Raw genomic sequence first — 21,916 nt, 5'->3', positions numbered from 1 at the left:
GTGTGTGTGTATGTGTGTGTGTGTGTATGTGTGTGTGTGTGAATTTAAACGCCATATACTTGATGTTTTATTATTTTCCTTGAGTTTAACAGCTAAATTTGTTCTGTCTTGTGACTGAAGAAATTGTTGTTCATTGGCTTCTAATGGTTTCCAGAAAATAAATAATTCACAAAGAAAACCAAAGAACTGTGGTGGGAAAGTTCTGCAGGTCAGGCCGCATCTGTGGAGAGAAAGCACAGTTAACGTTTTGGGTCCAGTGACCTTTCTTCAGAACCCAGTTAATGACATTTTAGTTGGAGAGAGATATATTGTCTTCTAAAAAACAGCCTTTGTCGTGCCCAATGGAAGAAATTGAACAAAAGGGAGCCAATTAACCCCTTCTCATCTGGTCATGGTACTTTCCAGACATGGTAACTGCTGAATTCTAAAATGGCAAATGGAGCTATGTTGTTCAAGAAAGGATAGACAGAGAAACCTGAGAACTGCAGGCCACTTAGCCTGATATCTATTATTGAGAAAATGCTGGAATCTTGTTGTTAAGGAAGTCTTACTAATACACTTAAAAATATCAGACAAAACCAACATGGTTTTATAAAGTGACTATCACCCTCTGCTTCCTGCCACTCCACCAATTCTGGATTCAATATGCCACATTTCCTTGGATCTCATTGGCTCCTACCTTCACTATCAGACTCCCATTCAGATTTTATCTAAAGTTTTGCTGAAGTCCAATTAGATTACATCGAAAGTATTAACCTCATCTGTATGCCATTTATTTTATTTGTTACCTCTTCGAAGAACTCAAATCAAGTTGATCAGACAAAACCTCCCCTTAACAAAACCCTGCTGACTGTTCTTGATTAATCCTTGTGTCTCCATGTGCAGATTAATTTTGTCCCTTGAATTGTTTCCATTGTTTCCCCACCACCAAAGTTAGACTGACTGGCCCATAGTTTCATGATTTATCCCTTGCTCCTTGCTAGAATAATTGCACCATATAGTGTTTTTTGAGGATGGTATTAGTAGATATAATACATTTGGATAGCTAAAAAGTCACTTGATAAGATGTCACACAGAAAGGCAATATGCAAGACAAGGCTGCTGGAGTTTGGGCGATAAATTAGCTTTACAGAGAGGATTGGTTAATAGTCAAAAACAGAAGAAAGGGATAAATGAGGCCTTCAAGTTGGCAGGCTGTAACAAGCGGATCAATGCTGGGGACTCAGTTATTCACATTCCATTTTTATAACTTAGGCAAAGAGGCCAAGGTGATATACCCAAGTTTGTTGATGATACAAAGTGAAGTGAGAATGCAAGCTGTGAGCAGGCCACAAAGAGTGAGAGAGAGGACGTGAGGTGAATGAACAGCAAGGTGACAAAGGGAAAAGCTGTTGGAGTCTGAGTAAATTGGCTCCATATTCTGTGGAGTTTAGAAGAACAAGAAGTGATGTCATTGGAACCCTTGCTGGGAAATCTAGAACCTGGGGGTACAATCTTGGGTTTAGTGAGTTATTTAGTTCAAAAGCATTAAACGCTGGCATTATTAGTGATACCCATGTCTATGAAAGACTAAATGAAAAGTAGTTAAAGAAGATAGAGACTTTTGATCTCTCAATAAATTGAGCGATATGAGGAACAGGCTGGAAAATGCAGCTAAGAGAAACAATCAACATGATCGTATTGAATGATGGATAGTGTTGAGAGGCCACTAGGATTACTACAGTTTCTGATATTCTTATATTCAATCTAGCTCTCGTTTGACTTGCGTTACATCAGCGTTATCTGCAATGTCATTTCTCGGATGGATTTTTTTTCAAAGCCACTAAATTTCTCAATATAATTGGCAGTTCTCATTATTTTACAATTCTGTATATACTATTTTGGAGGAAGATATTTTCAGAGGCAATCTTCTTTCTGGATGTTAATCTTTTTAAATGGTGAGATGTCTCCATTTAGACAGTAGCTGGGATCATGCAAATGTTTTAAGGTTGAGTCATGTACAATCACATCATAGTCCTATCAATCTTCCATTACAACAAGCTTCAGGGAGGACTAACAGTGAAGCTTTGAATAATTGTATTTGTCATTTCCTAAGTCTCTTGGTCAACATTTGCAACAGTAAGGCTGCAAAATGACTTAGATTGAGGTCTGAAGATTGAAGGTTATAGAATTTTTAGAAAGGACATGAAGCTAGGAAAAAGTGGAAGACTGACTCTGTTAATTAATGATAACATTGGCACAATAGCCAGGGATAACCTAAATCCAGGAAACTGCGATTTGGGAATGGTTTGGCTACAAACACAGCAATATTGTTGATTCTTAATTACCCTTGGGGCAATTAAGGATAGGAATAAATGAAAGCCAAGGCAACAATGCTCACATTCCATGAACAGTTTACTAAAGAAAAGGATAACGTGGGAAAATGTGAAACCATCCATTTTGAGAGGAGTAATAAAATATGTTACCTAGATGGTGAAAGATTGTAAAGCTCTGACATGCAGAGGCATCTAGTGTGCTTATGTATGAGTTGCAAAAGCTAGTATACTAACAGGGCAAGGAATTGGGAAAGCCATTAGAATGTTCTCAAACATTGCAAACTGAATTGAATAGAAAAGTAGGTGATTATTCAGGTATACAGGTGAGACCATATCTGAAGTCTAATGTGCAGTATTGGTCACCTAGTTTAACTGCATTTGAATTAGTTGAAACAATGGAAAAGGACAATATAGGTATTGACATCAGCCTGGAGGACTGAGATATTAGAAAATAATAAATTAAAAAAGACACTAAGATAGAGAGAAAATACTAACAGGTTTAGCAGCCTTTAAAGTGACGAAATCCTCAGGTGAGATATATCCTAGACTGTTGAGGCAAGAGATGTCAGGGACCCTTGCAGTAGTTTTCAAATCATCCCTAGTAACAGGTGAGGTGCTAGAGGAGTGGTGGACTGCTAATGTTGGCCCATTAATAAAATCAAGGAGGGGATAGACCAGGAGCTTACAAGACAGTCAATCTGTGGTGGGGAAGTAATTAGAACTAATTCTGACAGATTATATCTGCAGTTGAAAAGATGAGGATTAACCAAGGATAGTCAGCATGGATTGTTATGAGGAAATTGTGTTTGGAAAATTTGTTCGAATTTTTTGAGGTGGTAAGTGGGAGCATTGACAAGGATAATGCATTTTATGTGATCCTCATGGGCCTTAGCAAAGCTTTTGATAAAGTTTCTCATGGCAGACCAGTCAAGAAATAAGAGCCCAAGGATCCAAGACAAACTGTCATGTTGGATGCTAAATTGGTTGAGAGGCAGGAAGCAGACAGTAATGAGAAAGAAATGTTTCTGTGACTGGAAGTCTGTTAATAGTGGGGTTCTGCAGAGCTCAGTGCTAGACCCTAGCTGTTTGTGGTGTACTTTAATGGCCTGGACTTAAATATAGGGAGGATGATCAAGATATTCAGACAGCAACTAAGGGGGCCTCTTAGAGGTGTATCAGACTGAGGGTTATAGACAGGGTGATCAGTGATGCATTTTTTCAATTAATGGAGAGGTAAATAACCAATATGGCATAGCAAGTACTGTATAAGGCTAAGAGGAGAATATTTTTTTCACTGAGGGAGTGAAATTCACTTTTTGAAAGAGATGTTGAATTATGATCTCTGATAACATTTAAGCAGTATTTATGTGTTCACTTGTCATAGTCTCCAGGGTTATGAGCGAAGAACTGGAAAATGACATTAGTGTAGTCAGATCGTTGCCTGATGTAGATATAATGGGCCGAATGGCCTCCTTCTGTGTCTATCAGTCAAAATTTTACCAGACCAGGACATGGAATGGATAGGATGAGCTTGTATCCATTGGAGCATTAAACAGAAGCAGTGACACTACTGAATCATGTAAGATCCTGAGGTATTGTGATGGGGTGGGTTTGGAGAGGATGTTTCCTCTTTAACAGAGACTCGAATTAGGGCTTACTGTTTTAAAATGAGGAGTCATTTATTTGAATCAGACACTACTCTTTGGAACTCAAAATACAATGGGAGCAGAATCTTTCAATTTTTTTCGCAGAGATGGATAAATTCTTGGGAAAACCGAGAGTGATGGGTTATCAGGTTTAGATAGGAATGGGGATTTGAGGTAAATAGCAGCCATGACTTTATTAAATAGCAAAGAGAGCAGTGAATGACCTACTTCTGTATGTTTGGATGTAATGAAGTGTGAACATTAAATATCTTTTTACTTCATCAGTTCTTGAACTGGGACATTATTACAAATAGAATCCACCAATCTATTTAGAACTTCACTTCCATGGTCTGTTAGACACCCAATTTCAACTGATTGTCATATTTCTGCTGCTTTTGGTAAGTAATGCAGATTATGCTGTGCGGATTCAATTGAAAACCTGACACAGGTTTATGTAACAGTTTAGACTACAACTCAGGGCAGCACAGTGGCTCAGTAGTTAGCACTGTTGCCTCACAGCGCCAGGGACCCGGGTTTGATTCCCACCTCGGGCGATTGTCTGTGTGGAGTTTGCACGGTCGCCCTGTGTCTGTGTGGGTTTACTTCGGGTGCTCTGGTTTCCTCCCACATTCCAAAAGATGTGCAGGCCAGATGAATTGGCCATGCTAAACTGCCTAAAGTGTTAGGCACACTTGCCAGGGGTAAGTGTAGGGAAATTAATCTGGGTGGTTACTCTTCGGAGGGTCAGTGTGGACTTGTTGGACTGAAGGGCCTGTTTCCATGCTGTTGGTAATCTAGTCTTGCCACGACTGATAACTTACGCATCCACCTAGCATTCTTCTGCTGGACTGCATATAGCAGGTAGTTTCAACCTGATCCCTGGCTCATTAGCATATTCAACTCTTAAAGTAACACACTTTGTAAAACCAATAACACACATTGACCATTCTCAAAAATGGAGTGGTAAAATCCACACATTAGGGTAAATTCTTCCTGCAAAAGAATAGCAGAGTGAAATTCCTATGTGACACCCCAATGGTTATTATCATGTCACTTTTTGGCCTACTCCCTCCTAGAACAGAAACTCCCCAGCTCATTCAATCATCCTTGATGGTTAACTGGTTCCTTTCTTAAGAAATTGTATTTCAGTTAGTAATGGGTTAATTATAAACACCCTATCTTTGAAGTAGTTTTTCTAATCTCTCTATGCAACTGAAGACTCAAATACCTTTGGAATAGAATTATAACAGTGTAGCCCTGTATTCCTGAACCATATCACCTTCAAGCAAAACTCAGCATAGGGATCATTGACTCATTGATTTTGCCCTGTATTTTGTAAAAACAGAAGGTAGATTGAATAGGGCAGATACATTCCACTACTACCAATTTCAAGAAGTGTAATATCTGAACAAAATCTTTTTTACCCAATTTGGCAGACAGATATTTTGGTGCAAAATTATTTAAGTACCTGATAATTCAATCTCGAAAACATTTTCCTTATGTTCTTCAAAAGCAACTAAATTGACAGGGTATAAATTATTCAAAACCTGAAGGAATTATCATTTTAAAAGATTCTTGAGCAGAATTCGAGATCGAAGGCGATTTTAACAAAATAAATTCGGTGGTCCTCCTTTGAATTATATGCATGTAAGAATCGGAATGGAAGATTTATTTGGGCCATTAATGTCACTTTTCATTTTGGATACTTTAAAGAAGGTCATCCAAATCCCATACATTTAAATTGGATGACAACAATTTTGATTTTCCCTCTCAGGATTTTCCCTCTTCAAACCAGTGCTTCCTATGGGACTCATCTCCTGAAACAAACACTCATCTCCTCAAACCAAGAATTCTGCCTCCCAAGAGTTAATAGTCACAATTGAAGTTATCCAAGTGAGCTGCAGAATATTCCCCAACTCCAGAAAAGTTAAGGATTATGTGAAGAGCTTCCCAAGTTTCTATTCCAAGAGAACAAAACCCTAAAGTAAAATGATGCTCCAAGTACTGGCCTCTGGTCCAACAATCAGATCCTGTTCAGCTGCAAGATCTAGCTTTGCACCATTGAGCAAGGAATTAATGCACCTCAATACATTCCACCCTCAAACAATGAACAAAGGAATACAGCTCGAATATATGTGAACTTCAGATGGGTGGATTCATGTACACCAATGTGTAGCACTGTGAAGTCGAATACTGGCACTGATTCCCAGCAGACCTTGCACCAAGCCACTAGATTTTACTTTCCTTGAATACAAATGCCATCCCCTATTTCTTACATTGGTTTTTCCCAAGCCCCCAACCCCATGTGCCCCCATTTTAATGTTTGAAACTTTGTGATCCTTCAGTGAGAACCTAGAGAATGGGTTGGGGGTGCAGGGCCAGTGACTGGGTTATGACAGCTGTCTTAGAACTCTACATCAGCTATTCTGTCCAAGTGCTTAGGACCCCAACATTTCAGATTATCACCCCATTTGGGGTTCCAACCCCCCACTTTGGGAAACAATGTTTTACCCATTCTTTCTCTTCTTTGCAACCTCACTGTTTGTGAATCAAGACTCTTCAGAGATTGTCACACTCTACCCCAATTATTGATAGTACCCCAAAACTGCAGAATTTCACATCTTCCTAAGCCCCTTCATCCTATAGTGTTGGTTTTCTGAAATCATTAGAAGTTAAATGTGTATTTCCAATTGTACTATGCAAAACACTGTAACATGTTTAAACATAATGATAAGTAGCACAATAAACCCAAGATAACCCATTTTAGATATTACTTGAAATATAAATGTTAGCTAAAGCAAGAAAATCTTCCTTCCTCAACAGACATTTGGGATGCTTTACAATCATCTGAGGTGAAAATCATGATCTCAGTTTAACGTCTCATCTGGAAGACCCTCTCTGGTAGCATAATGTTCTCTCAGTATTTTGCTGAGGTGATTGCCTTAATTATGTTCAATGAATTCCTAATATTTATACTGCTCCATTTTACTTCAGAATTACAATGTTTCCTAGAATTATTCAATTTATTGGAAGATTAACCCCTCACTCTGTCATTGAGAGCTATAAATGAGAAGGAAAATGTTTATGAATAGATAGTTTGGGAAATTATTTTAGGAGAAGGACAACTACTACACTGTGGGCGGCACGGTGGCACAGTGGTTAGCACTGCTGCCTCACAGCGCCAGAGACCCAGGTTCAATTACCGCCTCAGGCGACTGACTGTGTGGAGTTTGCACGTTCTCCCCATGTCTGCGTGGGTTTCCTCTGGGTGCTCCGGTTTCCTCCCACAGTCCAAAGATGTGCAGGGTCAGGTGAATTGGCCATACTAAATTGCCCGTAGTGTTAGGTAAGGGGTAAATGTAGGGGTATGGGTGGGTTTCGCTTCGGCGGGTCGGTGTGGACTTGTTGGGACGAAGGGCCTGTTTCCACACTGTAATGTAATCTAATCTAATACAATGATAATGGAAAAATCATGCAAACATGAATTTTTGGGGAATGTAAATTGACAGGATGGCTGCTTAAGAAAGAAGGGAGTGTGTATACATGCTGAATTTTGGGCTGCTATCCAAGTGGACAAATGAAAATTGAGATAAATAGATACAAATAATGCCATAGAATATATCAAGCAAGTTCTCTCACGCTGTAATAAACTGGAGCCAATTCCATTGATAACTAGACTTACCATTATCTTCCTGGAGTAGAAACAATGGAAATATCATGGAAAAACATTTCCATCAATGGAAAAAGATGAGTTGATTTGGAAGAGTCTGCAGCTTTTTGAAGAAGTAACAGAAAACATCGAGGGTATCTTTGTTGACATTTTAAACATGAATTTTTAGAAGGCATTTGACACACAACAGACTTATGACAATAGAGCTAGGTCATGGAATAAAAGGGACAATTGTAACCTGCATACAAATTTAACTGAAGGATAGGACACAGAAAGAATTTGTCAATGGAGTTTGTCTAGGCTGGAGGAAGATTGGAGTGGAATTCTCCAGGGGTCAATATTGGGACTCTTGTTTTTCCTGATATATAGTAATAATCAGGACATTTGTTTGCAGGGGACAATTTCAAAGTTTGTAGATGACACTAAACCTGGGAGAATTGTAAACTGTTAGGAGGACAGTGTGGAGCTTCAAAATACATTAAAGAGTACAATGGAACCTTGATCAAATGGGCCAATTGGCCAAGGAGTGTCAGACAGACTTTAGTTTAAATAAATGTGAGACTTTGCATTTTGGAAAGGCAAAGCAGGGCAGGATTTATACACTTAATGGTAAGGCCCTGGGGAGGGTTGCTGAACAAAGACACTTTGGGATGCAGGTGTATGGTTCCTTGAACGTGGGGTCCCAGGTAGTCAAGGTGGTGAAGAAGGCATTTGCCCTCACTGGTCAGTGCATTGAGTGTATGAGTTGGGAAGTCATGTAGCAAATGTACAGGACATTACTGTGACCACTTTTAGAATACTGCGTTCAATTCTGGTCTCCCTGCTATAGGAAAGATTTTGTTAAACTTGAAAGGTTTCAGAAAAAAAGATTTATAAGGATCCTGCCTGTGTTGGAGGGTTTGACCAATAGGGAGAGGCTGGATAGTTTGGGGCCTTCTTTCTTGGAGCATAGGAAGCTGAGAGGTGATAAAATCATGAGGGGCATGGGTAGGGTGAACAGCAATGTCTTTTTCCCAAGAAAAGGGTGGTTCAAAATGAGAGGGCATAGGTTTAAGGTGAGAGGGGAAGATTTAAAAGGGATCTAAAGGGCAAGTGTTTCATGCAGATGGTGGTGCGTGTATGCAGTGAGCTGCCAGAGGGAAGTGATGGAAGTGGGTACAATTACAACATTTAAACGGTATCTAGACGCATACATGAATAGGAAGGATTTAGAGGGATATGGGCCAAGTGCTGTCAAATGCTGACTAGATCAGTTTACGATATCTCATCGGCATGGACGAGTTGGACAGAATGTTCTGACTCCATGCTTTAAATTTCTATAGGAGAAAGGGAGGTCTGCAGATGCTGGAGATCAGAGCTGAAAATGTGTTGCTGGAAAAGCGCAGCAGGTCAGGCAGCATCCGGGCAACAGGAGAATCGACGTTTCGGGCATAAGCCTTCCTGAAGAAGGGCTTATGCCCGAAACGTCGATTCTCCTGTTCCCTGGATGCTGCCTGACCTGCTGCGCTTTTCCAGCAACACATTTTCAGCTCAGTTTAAATTTCTATACCTCTGTAAGTTATTGGAGTAAGTGGAGAGGTAGAGAGTGGACAGCAGCTGAGGTTCAGTGCAGTGAAGTATGAGGTGATGCACTTTGGCAAGAAAAACATTTAAAAAACAATATAAAAATCTAAAGAAGGTGCAGGAGCAGAGGGGCCTGGATCTATAATTGCACAAATCAGTGAAGGTAGCAGGGCAGGTGAAGAGCAGTGGATAAAACATACAGTGTTGGTGGCTTTATTAATAACAGCATAGATTATAAGAGTAGGGAGATGATGTTGAACAAGATACTTGTTAGACCTCAGCTGGAATGTTGTGGGCAGTTGTCAGGGCTAGAATATGGGAAAGATTGAATACATTGGAGAGAGTGAGGAAGTGATTTACAATAATGGTTCCAGGAATCAGAAATTTCAGTTATGAGGATGAATTGAAGAAGTTCAGATTGTTCTCTTTAGTGAGAAGAAAGCTGAGGGGAGATTTGATAAAGACTTTCCAAATCATGGGGAGTCTAAATAGAGTAGATAGGGAGAAAATGTCCCTGTTCATAAATATATACCCTCAAATTCCTTTTTTTTCTTTTAAAGTGATATGTGAATGAAACAAGCGTGATGAGGAAAAAGCTTTTTCACACAACATATAGTTAGGGTATAGGATGCACTGCCTGGAAGTGTCATGGAGACAGGTTCAATGGAGACATTCAAAAGAGCATTGGATGATTATTGGGATGGAAATGACATACAAGGAAATGGGGAAAAGGCAGGGGATTGGCACTGGGTAATAGAACTGGTGTAGGCACGATGGGCCAAATCTTCCTGCACCATAATCATTCTGTGATTCTGTAATAGACATGAGCAGAATGAAAATAGTTTAATTTGGGTGCAGTACCCCATTGGTCCTGGTGGCAGTGAAGTTAGGATAATCAAGATTGATGCCGAGAAATGATTGAAGGACCTGTTGCCTCGCTTTTCTAATACCTTTGAAGCCTTGTCAAAAACTAAAGTGGGATTCAAACCATAGATTTTGATCTATTTTGCCATAACTATTCCAGTGTCTTCAGCCTTGACCAGGATAAAAGAAAAACAATATTGAGATGCTGAGTAGTATGTTCAATTCTGACTGAGCAACAACAGTTTGAGAAAATTAGGATTATAATTAGCAATAACTATAATCAGTGAAAATTGTGTGTGGTAGAACACAAAAAAATCAACAGTTTTGAGGAGATGGTAAACTGGCAGAAGGCTTGTTTCACTGAACTGTAAAGGGGTCCAATGCTGGTGGATTACAAGCAAAGATTTGCTGATGAAATAGTAAAGGAACTTTGAGAGATCTTCAAAGAGCTGACCACTTGTGCACAAGTTAGATACAGTCCTATGAGGAGTTAAGGCAAGACATTGAAAGCTAGAACTCCTTGGACAATTAAGAAATTAAAATGAAACAAGAAAATAATGCTTGTGATAAATATCTAATGCATAATAAAATAGCAAATCAAGAAGAATACAGCAAATATAGATTTGTAGGGAGAATGAAAGGAAAAGAAAGATAAGTTACAGAACTTTCATGACCACAGGATACCCCAAAGTGTTTTACAACCAATGAAGTATTTTTGAAGTATAATCACCATTATAATGCAGGAACCGATTTATGCACTGCATGCTTCCACGAACAGCAATGTGGTAATGATCAAGTTTGCTGTTTTTCTGATGTGCCTTGAGGAATAAATATTAGCTAAGTCTAACTTCCTTGCTCCTCCTCAAACTGACATCTTCTGCTGTTGGGGCTGCTGCAGGATAAGGGCAAGTTTAATTCCATCTGTGCTTGTTGTGTAATTTGGACGGTTACCTGGTACTGGTTCACATGTTGTACGTTGACTCAGCATCATGGCTACTATGTGACATCTTTATTCTCCTAATCCTTTCATGAGCTGCCTTCTCTCCCTGGAAAGACAGCAACAACTCCCCACCTGGCTGCCATTTGTATTTCACATTTGGAGAAATTGTTTGCACTGGCAGGAAGGCTGGTAACCAAAGGTCACAAACTTAAGGCAATTGCCACAAGAACCAGAGGGAAGATTGTTAAGATTTTTTAATAGTTAAATTACTATGCAAGGGGGAGGAATTTGCAGGGGTACAGAGAAAGCACAGACAAATGGGCTAATTGTACAGCAGTTCCAAAGGTACAATGAACCAAAAGACCCCTTTCTGGGCAGTATGATTTGGAGTATCAACATGAGCAGATGAAAGCTATGTCTAACATCATCTATATGTTGAAGAAAACAACATCAGTTAAACATATTACTAGGCGCTTTACCGGACAGGTTTACATAAAGGATCACAAATTAGAAAGACTAGCAGTGATCAGCCAGAGACATAACACTTGTGTTTTGTAAAGGATGTGGTCGATTGAGTCTGAAAAATAAATCCATTGTTCAGATTTCCGGAACAGCTTTAACAGCATTTGTTCTCTGTTCATACAACCACTTGATATGTGTCTTTCTGCAATGTCAGTTACCCTATATTTACAGTGTATTTATTCAAAATGAATACATGTCACAATTCTATATACAATAAATAGCTGACAGTTTTTCACACCTTATTTAATTGAGGGATTTCAATGATATAAACTGTAGGAGAGAAGCTCAATCCTATTCCAACATTAACTGGGTTACAGTTTTGGAACTTCAGCCTTTGCTTTAATAAGGTGGTTCTGTTGAAGGTAAATGTGCTCAAACATTCATCTGGAAGAAGGCTGATGGGCAGGTTGGCTCAATTAAAGTAATAACAATGTTCTGAGAGAAGAGACGGGAGCTAGCAGTACAATGTTACCCTACAATGTTACATAAACATCAGTCAGCAAATTCAGCACTTCCATATACATTTGAAGCTAATTTAAATCTGCTTCTTTCAAGTAGAAACATAGGAAATATTAATTGGGGTACATTTGATGAAAACCGACAGTAAATATCTGTCCAGGCATATAATGTTCTCAAGTTTGGTCAGACAGAAATAAGGTTAGAGTGTCTCTGAGCAACTTCCCTTAGAATATGTCCCAAAATATTAATGCATCCAATATCTTATAGTCCTATCAAAATCTGCCTATCCTTCTCCTGATGCCTTTGTACATTCAGTTTGGTCCTTTCATATCTTTTCCCAGCTGATGCTACAGTAGGTTTCTGAACTCCTGGTTTGAGGAAAACAAAATTGGGCAATATTCATCGTAATATTTGGTGATTCCAGCTGGAATTCAAATGTGTGGGCACACTTATTCTTCTCACACTGCACTTCTTGTGAGTTTTACTTGCTCTAAGTCAGTAATGCATCGGCAGTTGAATAGTCACCACTGAGGTTTACATGTGAATAGTGATCATTTCATGACAGACAGGAGGATGACTGCTCAGAGTCGCCATCTGTTAAGAGAGGAGAAGAAAGATTAGTTGTAGAATAAGAAGATTTCAAGTGAACACCCTAATTACAATCGTCAGAAGTGGGTACTGTAGATGCTGGAGATTAAAGTCAAGATTAGAATGGTGCTGGAAAAGCACAGCAGGTCAGGCAGCATCTGAGGAGCAGAAAAATTCCTGATGAAGAGCTTTTGCCTGAAATGTCGATTTTTCCTGCTCCTCGGATGCTGCCGGAACTGCTGTGCTTTTCCACCACCACTCTAATTGTAACGCTTGTCGACCACTGCTTCTTAATCAGGTTGCCAATAAAGCACATGACGGACAGTGTGGTCACAGGTTGGAAGGCTCGGAATTAACGATCTAAAAATAAATTGAATTTGAATAATGCCGATACTGCAGCGGTCTTTATCATTTGGCTTTAGCTCACAATGAACCTCTGCTGTCAGTGGACACCCACATGATATCATAGTTTTAATGTAGACTCCACCACACATTTCCTCCCTTTCTGAGGTTCAAATGACCCACTCACTCCTCTTCAGTGGTTCAGCCCCATGCTGTTCCATCTCTGCTGCACTTTTCTGATGACTCAAACTTTCAGTTGGTGTTCCACCTGTTTCTCTAATAGCTCCCATTTACATCCTTCACATTCCCACAATACCCAGGCAGCAAAGAGGAGTTAGAAATGGAGTTGGTTGACATGGATTCAGAAATAAACTATATTCCTGTAATCCCAACATAGGCTGGCACGGTGGCTGAGTGGTTAGTACTGCCGCCTCACAGCGTCACCCACGGGATACTGCCTGTATGGAGTTTGCACATTCTCCCTGTGTCTGCATGGCTTCCTCCCACAGTGAAAGATTTGCAGGTTAGGTAACTTGGCCATGCTAAATTGCCCATAGTGACCAAGAATGCGTAGGTTAAATGGGTTAGCCATGAGAAATGCAGGGATGGGTTTGGGTGGATGTTTTTCAGAGGGTCAGTTTGGACACAATGGACCGAAAGGTGTGCTTCCCACTTTGGGGATTCTACTATATCAATTCATGCACAGTGATAACAATACAACTCTGCAGCGATACTTCGGGATTTGAAAGAAAAGGCAGAAATGAATAACATCTCTGTGGGTCAAGGGTCCAAAGTGAGAAGACAGTATCTTCTCACAGTACCTTCAATCCCCTGTCAACAAGGTCTAATCATTGACAGTGGCAGGATGATGGAAGAGCCTCAGACTAGATTTTAAATTCAGAACAGAAACTATTCAGAACCATTGTATTTGAAACTTCAATATGTTTCACAAATACTTCAGTCTGGTGGTGTTACTGTGTTGTTAGTGAGACAGAGAGAGCACTCTGGTTTCTGTGTGCAAGCCTCTTCAGCTGCCCGTACCCAGGTCTGTGAAAACACACAGCAACTTCAGTCCGAGACTGTTGCTGGGCAACACATTGCACAGATCTTCATTTTTTTTTCAAGTTTACCCAGCGATTATTAGCCACAAAATCCACATCTTATCTCTTTTGAAAGTTTTATGGACCCTTTTTGGAAAATGACTTCCTTTTCAAATAAACAACAAATAATCAATTATTACCTTTTAACCTCTTGGCTTTCCCTCATTCACCCAAGTAATCTCATGATAAACCCTGTTCAACCCAGAAAAGACCAAATAGCTCCATACCCCACTCACTCATTGTCAATAAATATATATGTACAAATCTAGGGGAAGTGAAGCCTAGTAATATTATCATTGTTAATCCAGGGATGCAGGTAACATTCTGGGGACTCAGGTTCAAATCCTGGATGGAATTTGAACATCTGAAATTAAACGTCTAATGATGACCATAAATCCATTGTCCTTTAGAGAAGGAAACTGTCATCCTTACTCTGTCTGGTCTACATGTGACTCCAGACCCACAGTAATGTGGTTGACTCTTAACTGCTTTCTGGGCAAATAGGGATGAGCGGTAAATGCTGCCCTAGCCCATAAATGAAGAAAATAAAATATATTTCTGTGAGGATATTGTGTGATCTGGAGGGGAACTTGGTGGTGATAGTGTTCCGAGGTATCTGCTGTTCCTCTCGGTTGTGAAATTATGCTGCCATCAGTGGTGGTTGTAATAAAAGGAGTCAGTGGTTAAGGAAGCAGGTACGGTGTGAATCAAGCAGCCTGCTTTGTCTTGGATGATATTGAGCTTCCTGAGTGTAATTGGATCTGTACTCCTCCAATGACTGGACAGTAGTCCATCTCACTCCTGACGGGTGTCTTGTAGACAGTAGATAGGAGTGGAGTTACTCGCTAAAGGATTCCCAGCCCATGACCTGCTCTTGCAGCCACTGTGCATATATAGCAGGTTTAGTTTCTGTTCATTGGATAGGTTAGGTTTCACTCCTCACTGAAATTGACAGGAGTGACATTTTGATTGGTGGGAAAAGCAGGAATCAGGAGATGCAAGCCACTGGGGATCTAAACAAAAAAAAAATTCTCATTGTCTAGCTCACTGTCTGCCCTCTCAGATGGATGTAACATATCCCAAATTACTATTCATGGGGGAGCAGCAAGCTCTTCTCAAAATGTATTTTCTTTCTGCATGTTTGAACTTGAAAATGTTGATCATTGAGAAGATCAGCAAACATCTTTATGAACAAGCCATGGGCAGAATTTCACATCCGCCCCATAGCATACTTTGTGCCAATAGGCATTTAATTTGGTAGAAGAATGCAGGGTGGCACCTAACTGGGCAGGCCTTCCACAGGAGACAACCCAGGGCTTTTTTCAGCTCTTCACAGCTGGCTGCCAAGAACCTATCACCTCGAGGAAATATTGGCCCATTGCAACAGTAATGTGCAACTTACACATAGGCACTTTAAATACAAAGTGTTTCACAAAGTTGCTTCAACAGCACCTTTCCAGCCTTTAGCCGTAACCATCTTGAAGGGCAAGGGCAGCAGATACATAAGAACAACACCACTTGCAAGTTCCCCTCTAAACCACTCATGATCCTGATTAGGAAATTCCTTCAGAGTCACTGGAACATAATCCTGGAATTCACTTCCAAACAGCCCTTGTGGGTGTACCTGCACCATGTGGAATGTAGTTCTCCTTAATTCTGAAGGACAAATGGTGATGGGCAGTAAATACTAGTCCTGTCAGCAGCCTTCACATCCCAGAAATGATAAAATAATGATGCAATCATGAAAATGAACACCACACCAAAGACGGAAAAATGAAGCAAAGTGATGAAATGTGACATGAGCGCAGAGTGCCTTAGGGATTGAGTTGAAAGAATTGGGGAGGTCATGAGATTTTGGGAGTGTATCTCAGAAGACAGGACCAAGGTGGCCTAAGGCATGGCTGCCAATGTTGAGGTGAAGTGGGGAGGAAGCTGTGAGAATATTTGAGCACTTTCAGATTTTCAGCATTGGCAATTCTTTGTTTTTTGGAGGACACATGAGGCCTGGATCTGAAGAATAGAGAATCCAGAGGAAGTGACAGAGTTCGGGATGGGTAAGACCATGAATGGGTTTAAACAGGAAGATGAAACCTTTAAATATGAGGCTTTGGGGAACTAGGGTCTAGTGTCCATGGAGGATAGAATTAATGGGCCAGTGATTCCTGCATAATAGAATACAGGGGCATGAATGTACTGTAAATTTATAGGTAATAGGTGACATGATCTGGAGGTGATTTTAGCATGAACGAAGATTTCAGCAGCAGCTGGACTATTGCAAAGGCAAATGCAGATGAATTACAAAAATCCAAGTACATAAATACAGATTGTTCTGCTATCATGTGCATTTCATTAATGCAAAGTCACTATAAGGTGATTGATGAATTGGGGACTGTGTTTCTAAAGCGCGAACTTTCAAAACTATGGTGGCTGTAATGTGATTGTCTTGTCAACACTAATTGCTGTTTCTAAAGCATGATTTTTCTGTAATGCGGGCTTGCACAAACCGCGACTATCATGTTATAGAAGAACTACACTAATGTAAAAAAAAAGTAATAATGGATTAACTGGTCCATCAGGCCTGACCCACATCATGATGAAGAGCATTTTCAGGTGCAAACCCCTAACAAACACTCCTCCTTGCTTTTAACCTTAACTTAATCTATTTTGTATCTTATTACATACATTGTATCCCTCAAAGGTCACCAACACTATGACTGTGACTAACTGATAACATCTAATTAAATGAAGAATCATCACATTCACTAAATTAGCTTTAAAAATTCAAGTAAAATGCACTGTATTGTGATCAATTGCAAGCTTAAGAGAAAATACCTTGAGATATTTATTGAAGGATTCAGAAATAAGTGAATATTAGAAAAGACATTTGCAGCAATGGCTGAGTAGGCTTTTTTGTTTGCCATTTTGACAGATGCTGACGTTATGAACCTGGATGACCCTAAGTTGTGTTATATTCTCGATGGAATTCTCTTTGTTTATGGGATTATAGTCACTGGTCTCTACCTTAAGCTGAGGGTAAGTCATTTACTGTTATCTGCTATTGCTGAGCTTCAGAGGAACTAGAAATTAAAAATTAGTTATAAATAAAGAGCAGTACATAGCATTAAATGTAATTTTTCTTAACATACAGATAATTAAGTAACTGAACCTGTACAATCAATCAATATTATTCCAGTGATACATTAACAGTTATAGTGGGTGCCACAGTGTAGACTTTGATGTATCAACATGCTGCAGCATTGAATGATACATTTCAGCATCCATGATTTCCCATTCCAGAAACTTCCTGATTTGGTTAAACAAAGGGGGACAGTCTTCAATTATTTTGCTAATGTTAAACGTGGTAATCTAAATTCAAATATTTTTACTGTGGCTGTTTGTTTGAAGTGGAACAGTAAACTCCCCCAACCCCAACTCCTCCAATTGTATAGATATTTTAAACAATGTGGATGTGGCTGTAAACACATGAAGCATTATTGTTTTCATTAGATACATTTTTCATTTTCTGCTTTACTGCAGCTTGACTTAGTGGAGCTGATTTCTTTTTCCCCTGTGGGATCTGTGGCAATTATCAGCATAGAAAACACATTTTTTCAGATATTTCAGTGCTTCATCTCTTTTCCAAGCATTAAATTAATAAAGCCGCAAAGAGGAAAATGACATTTTGTTTTTAAAAGAAAAAGTGAGATGGTTGTCCATTCAACTGTGGGAACATTTTGTTTCCTTCCTGATGCAGATCATAAAGTCTGACAAGCTTGCACAGCAGGAACGTGTGATCAGTCAACAACAGTTAGCATATTAATTTTACCAGACTTCTGACTGAATTCTGCTACAGAACAGAAGTAGCATCAGTTAAAGGAATATTCAGTCTTTCATTCCAGATACATTTTCTTCCTTGTACATCTTAATATGGTATTTATTTGCGATTTCTGCATTCACAAACAAATCATTGGAGATTTTGGTCATTTTATATTAAATTTTTTCCACTGCACACAGCCTTGTGGGTGCAGGATATTTTGTGAATGGCCACTCCCTTTTCTTCTGCAACCTTTCAGGGCACTCCACTGGTCACATATGAACTGGTTTCTCATTACATAGCAAACAAATTAGTTAGAAGCGTGAGAATGCTGCTGGTTATTTTAATGAGCAATATTAGGGAAAAAAAGTAGGATTAATAAATTAAATTTATTTTGTGTAATATGTTCTTTACCATTTTGTTTTCAAAGCTGACCAAGGCAAAAGGTAAACATGAGGATATTCCTGCAAACCAACCAAATGTAGAAGACCAATATCAAGTAAGTAACTGTTTACATTTTCTTGAAATTGGTTACTCTTTGTATATCGCAGTTGACAATAACATCCTGATTTGGGTCAGGTTAATAAAGTAGGTAACACAGCAACAATTATTGCAAGTGTAGTTTGCCACCGCTACTGAAGGTCATAAGGCCTAAGTATACTGAAATTTGCACTTTGCACTGAGGCGGGTGAGTTAACCTGTCAGTTACAAACCACTACTGTAAATTGTACTCACTACTTGAGATATAGCTGTAGGTGAAAGCAGGAAAATACATATTCACACGCATGATTTGTAATAGTTATTGCTGAAAATTAATTGGAAGAAAAGTAACACAAATGTTGACAAATGCATATCCATATTCTTTGAACAAGCTTGAAATGGTTTGGGATTTGTTATTATTTTCTGTTTCCCAATAAAGATTACTTCACCAATTCCCAACCATTGTTGTACAAACCTTTATTGTTTCAAAATGACTGAAGTGTTTTGTCAATGAATGAAGTAATAACAAAGCAAAACTGCCTTTTTCCTCTTGTGAGTTGTGTAATTGTTCACCACTATTCACAACTAGATGTTCAATACTGTAGAACATGCATCTAATATGATGGTTATGGGATCATTTGGGTCTATCTTTCATTTGCTGCTCCCGTGGTTTGGCATGCAAGTCATTCTATGTTGTAGCTTCATCAGGTTGACAGCTCCTTTGTCGGTATTCCCTTGGCATGCTCTCCTGGTTTGATCCTTTGGCTTGTTGGTAATGCTACAGTCTGTGACTGAATACAAGCTGCTGCTGTTGGTGACCCAAAATGCTTCATGGTTGCCTGCAACACCACTTTCAAGTTGACCCCATTTAGCATAAGACGATAGAAGGTATCCTCAATATGAAGACAGGACTGCATTTCCACAAGGAGCAATGGTCACTCTTCCTAATATTGTCATGAACTGATATGTATGCAACAGGTGAGGTCGCGATCAAGTATTTTTCCTCTTATTGGTTCCCTCGCTATCTACCACAAACCCAGTCTAGCAGTTATGTCCTTTAGGAGTGGGTCAGCTTGTTCAGTATTGGTGCTACTAAGTTACTCTTGGTAATGGACACTGAAGCCACCTACCCAGAGTCTATTCTATGCCCTTGCCATCCTCAATGTTTCTTCCAAGTGTCGTTCAACACAGAGCTATACCAATTCATCAGCTGGGGAGTGAGGAGGTTGTAGGTGGTGATCAGCAGGAGGTTCCCTTTCCAATGTTTGACTTGATATCATACGATGTTATGAGATTTGAAATCAATGTTGAGGACATCCAGGACATCTCCCCTGTCACAGGATAAATCTGTCCTGCTGTTTGGACAACACATACCCAGGGATGGTAATGGTGTTGCCTAAGGAATAGTTCGATAAGGTATAATTTCCTGATTATGACTGTCAGGCTGTTGCTTGACTAATCTGTGGGACAGCTCTTCCAATATTGACACAAGTCCCTAAATGTTAGTAAGGAACACTTTGCCAATGTTATTTCCAGTATCTATATTGACACTGGATTGTCCTTCAGTTTAATTAATTTTAGACTTCATAGAGGTTTATTACAATGGAATGTCTCATCAGGCCAATTCAGGATGAATTACTTGTCCAGAGATGTGACCACCATGGTACATCTTCCCCATGCAACAATATTGGAAAACCCCTAGGCAGATCAGAGATGATCAAATGTCATGTGTTTGGAAGGAATTAAGTGCAATCAAGCACAACAACAATCTGCTCACTGACATTCAGCTTGGATTCTGCCAGGACCATGCAGTTTGTAATATATCGCAAAGAGGGACAAAGGAGTTGAACTCCAGAAGGAATGCTAGGGCGACTGCCACAGACAGCAATTAACTGTTGATTGACAAACAGCTAAATCTATCCTTCTCAATTCACTATAACAGTACTCTTCATAGCTTTAAAACATTCTGTTGAATCTCCACTTCTCCAATATGTGTTCTGATATAGGCGAGCATCTTCCACACTTACGACGTACCTGTTTCCCACTGGAGCTGTTCTGAGTCATACAAGCATTTTGGTATTAATCAGTGTTAACTGAAGTAATTCTGTGATTTGGACTTGTATCCATTAAGTGACTTGTGGCTGACCAAACTGATTTCACTTCCTTTTGGTTAGCTGGATGGCTGATATAGGTTTCTGTATTAACACTTAATAGTGTCCAAGCCAATTTGTTGACAAGTTCATTCAGTTCTAACCTGTCATGGTGATCTGAATCACATTGGAGACAATCCAACCCTAAAGAGTCTCTGACCCGACTGTTAATGTGGAAAGTAGTTACATAGTGGACAAGACGCTGCTAGATAAGCAGGTTCTACTCTTAAGTGACATCTTGAACAGTATCTTGAACAGTATCTTGACTGTACATATGGTGTGTGTCCATTCATCAGTACATTGGCACAGAGCATTCCCCATTGAATGCTGGTTCTGACAGGTAAATATCAGGAGCTGAGATAGTAACTGAAATCTCTGTACAACCAATGACTGTTGGCACCTCAGTATTTGAGCAAACATCTTCATTTTAAGCCCTGGGTAAAACCAGCCAGGAAGATTGTCTCAATCATCTGTGTTCCTGACATGTATTGCATTTGGTAAATGAACACCAATAGATCAATTCTTTTGTAGCAGTTATACACTCGGGTCTCTGTTCAGAATAGAGACTATGAAATAAATGTTTCTTTTACCTTTCTTTATCATACAATATAACAGGATAGTTGGTGATCAGGAGATAAAATACTAAGATAAAGCATTTTTTCATATTAGGCAATAATCAACAATTTGTATGCATACAGCACCTTTAAATAAGTAAAACATCCTGATGGTTCACAGGTGTGGAAATCCTATCATGGGCATTACATATTCAAAGTTTTAATGTTCATGTCAGAGTGTTCTGCCTGAATAAAATTTACTTAGAGATAGTTTAAGTCTTTAAGGATTCTTCTATCGCTGGGAGACAATGGGAATTTAACCTCAAAACCTTGGGGATGTCAGGGGAGATCGCCTGTTGTATTCCTGCTGAGGAAGCTGGCTCTGGAAAGATATGGTTTCACTGTGATTGGTACACAGGAGCTTGTCCCTTGCTGGTTGAGTCAGGAGGATTTTTACCATTCCCTGTCTGCCCACCTGGCACCTGTGTTGGAGCTTCAGAAACTACTTGTTGCTGTGGTGGCAAACTGCTGGGTACAGCTGGTGTTGTCATTCACATCAATTGTCAGCTCGGCCTTGGAGTGCAGATTCATAGCTCCTTGAAAGTGCAGTCGCAGATAGATAGGATAGTGAAGAAGGTGTTTGGTATGCTTTTTTTTATTGGTCAGAGCTTTGAGTATAGGAGATGGGAGGTCATGTTGTGGCTGTACAGGACATTGGTTAGGCCATTTTTGGAATATTGCATGCAATTCTGGTCTCCTTCCTATCAGAAGGATGTTGTGAAACTTGAAAGGGTTCAGAAAAGATCTACAAGGATGTTGCCAGGGTTGGAGGATTTGAGCGATAGGTAGAGGCTGAATAGACTGGGGCTGTTTTCCCTGGAGCGTTGGAGGCTGAGGGGTGACCTTATA

General features: G+C 39.7%; 1 protein-coding gene across 5 annotated transcripts in view; it reads left to right on the top strand.

Moving 5' to 3' along the window:
- cd247 (CD247 molecule) overlaps positions 1–21,916 on the top strand; it is a 147,243-nt gene that overhangs the window by 104,498 nt on the left and 20,829 nt on the right. For all 5 annotated transcript variants that reach the window (XM_087992730.1, XM_087992727.1, XM_087992729.1 and 2 more), the window contains exons 2-3: positions 16,939–17,042; positions 18,254–18,322. In XM_087992730.1, the coding sequence (XP_087848856.1) occupies positions 16,950–17,042; positions 18,254–18,322 (162 nt within the window). In that variant the 5' untranslated portion in view covers positions 16,939–16,949. The remainder of the gene's footprint in view (positions 1–16,938; positions 17,043–18,253; positions 18,323–21,916) is intronic.

The sequence above is a fragment of the Chiloscyllium plagiosum genome, unplaced genomic scaffold, assembly GCF_037043375.1.
Source record: "Chiloscyllium plagiosum isolate Xiang-an unplaced genomic scaffold, Cpla_swu_hap1 HiC_scaffold_12, whole genome shotgun sequence".
NCBI lineage: Eukaryota > Metazoa > Chordata > Chondrichthyes > Orectolobiformes > Hemiscylliidae > Chiloscyllium > Chiloscyllium plagiosum.
This window is presented reverse-complemented; position numbering and strand designations above follow the sequence as displayed.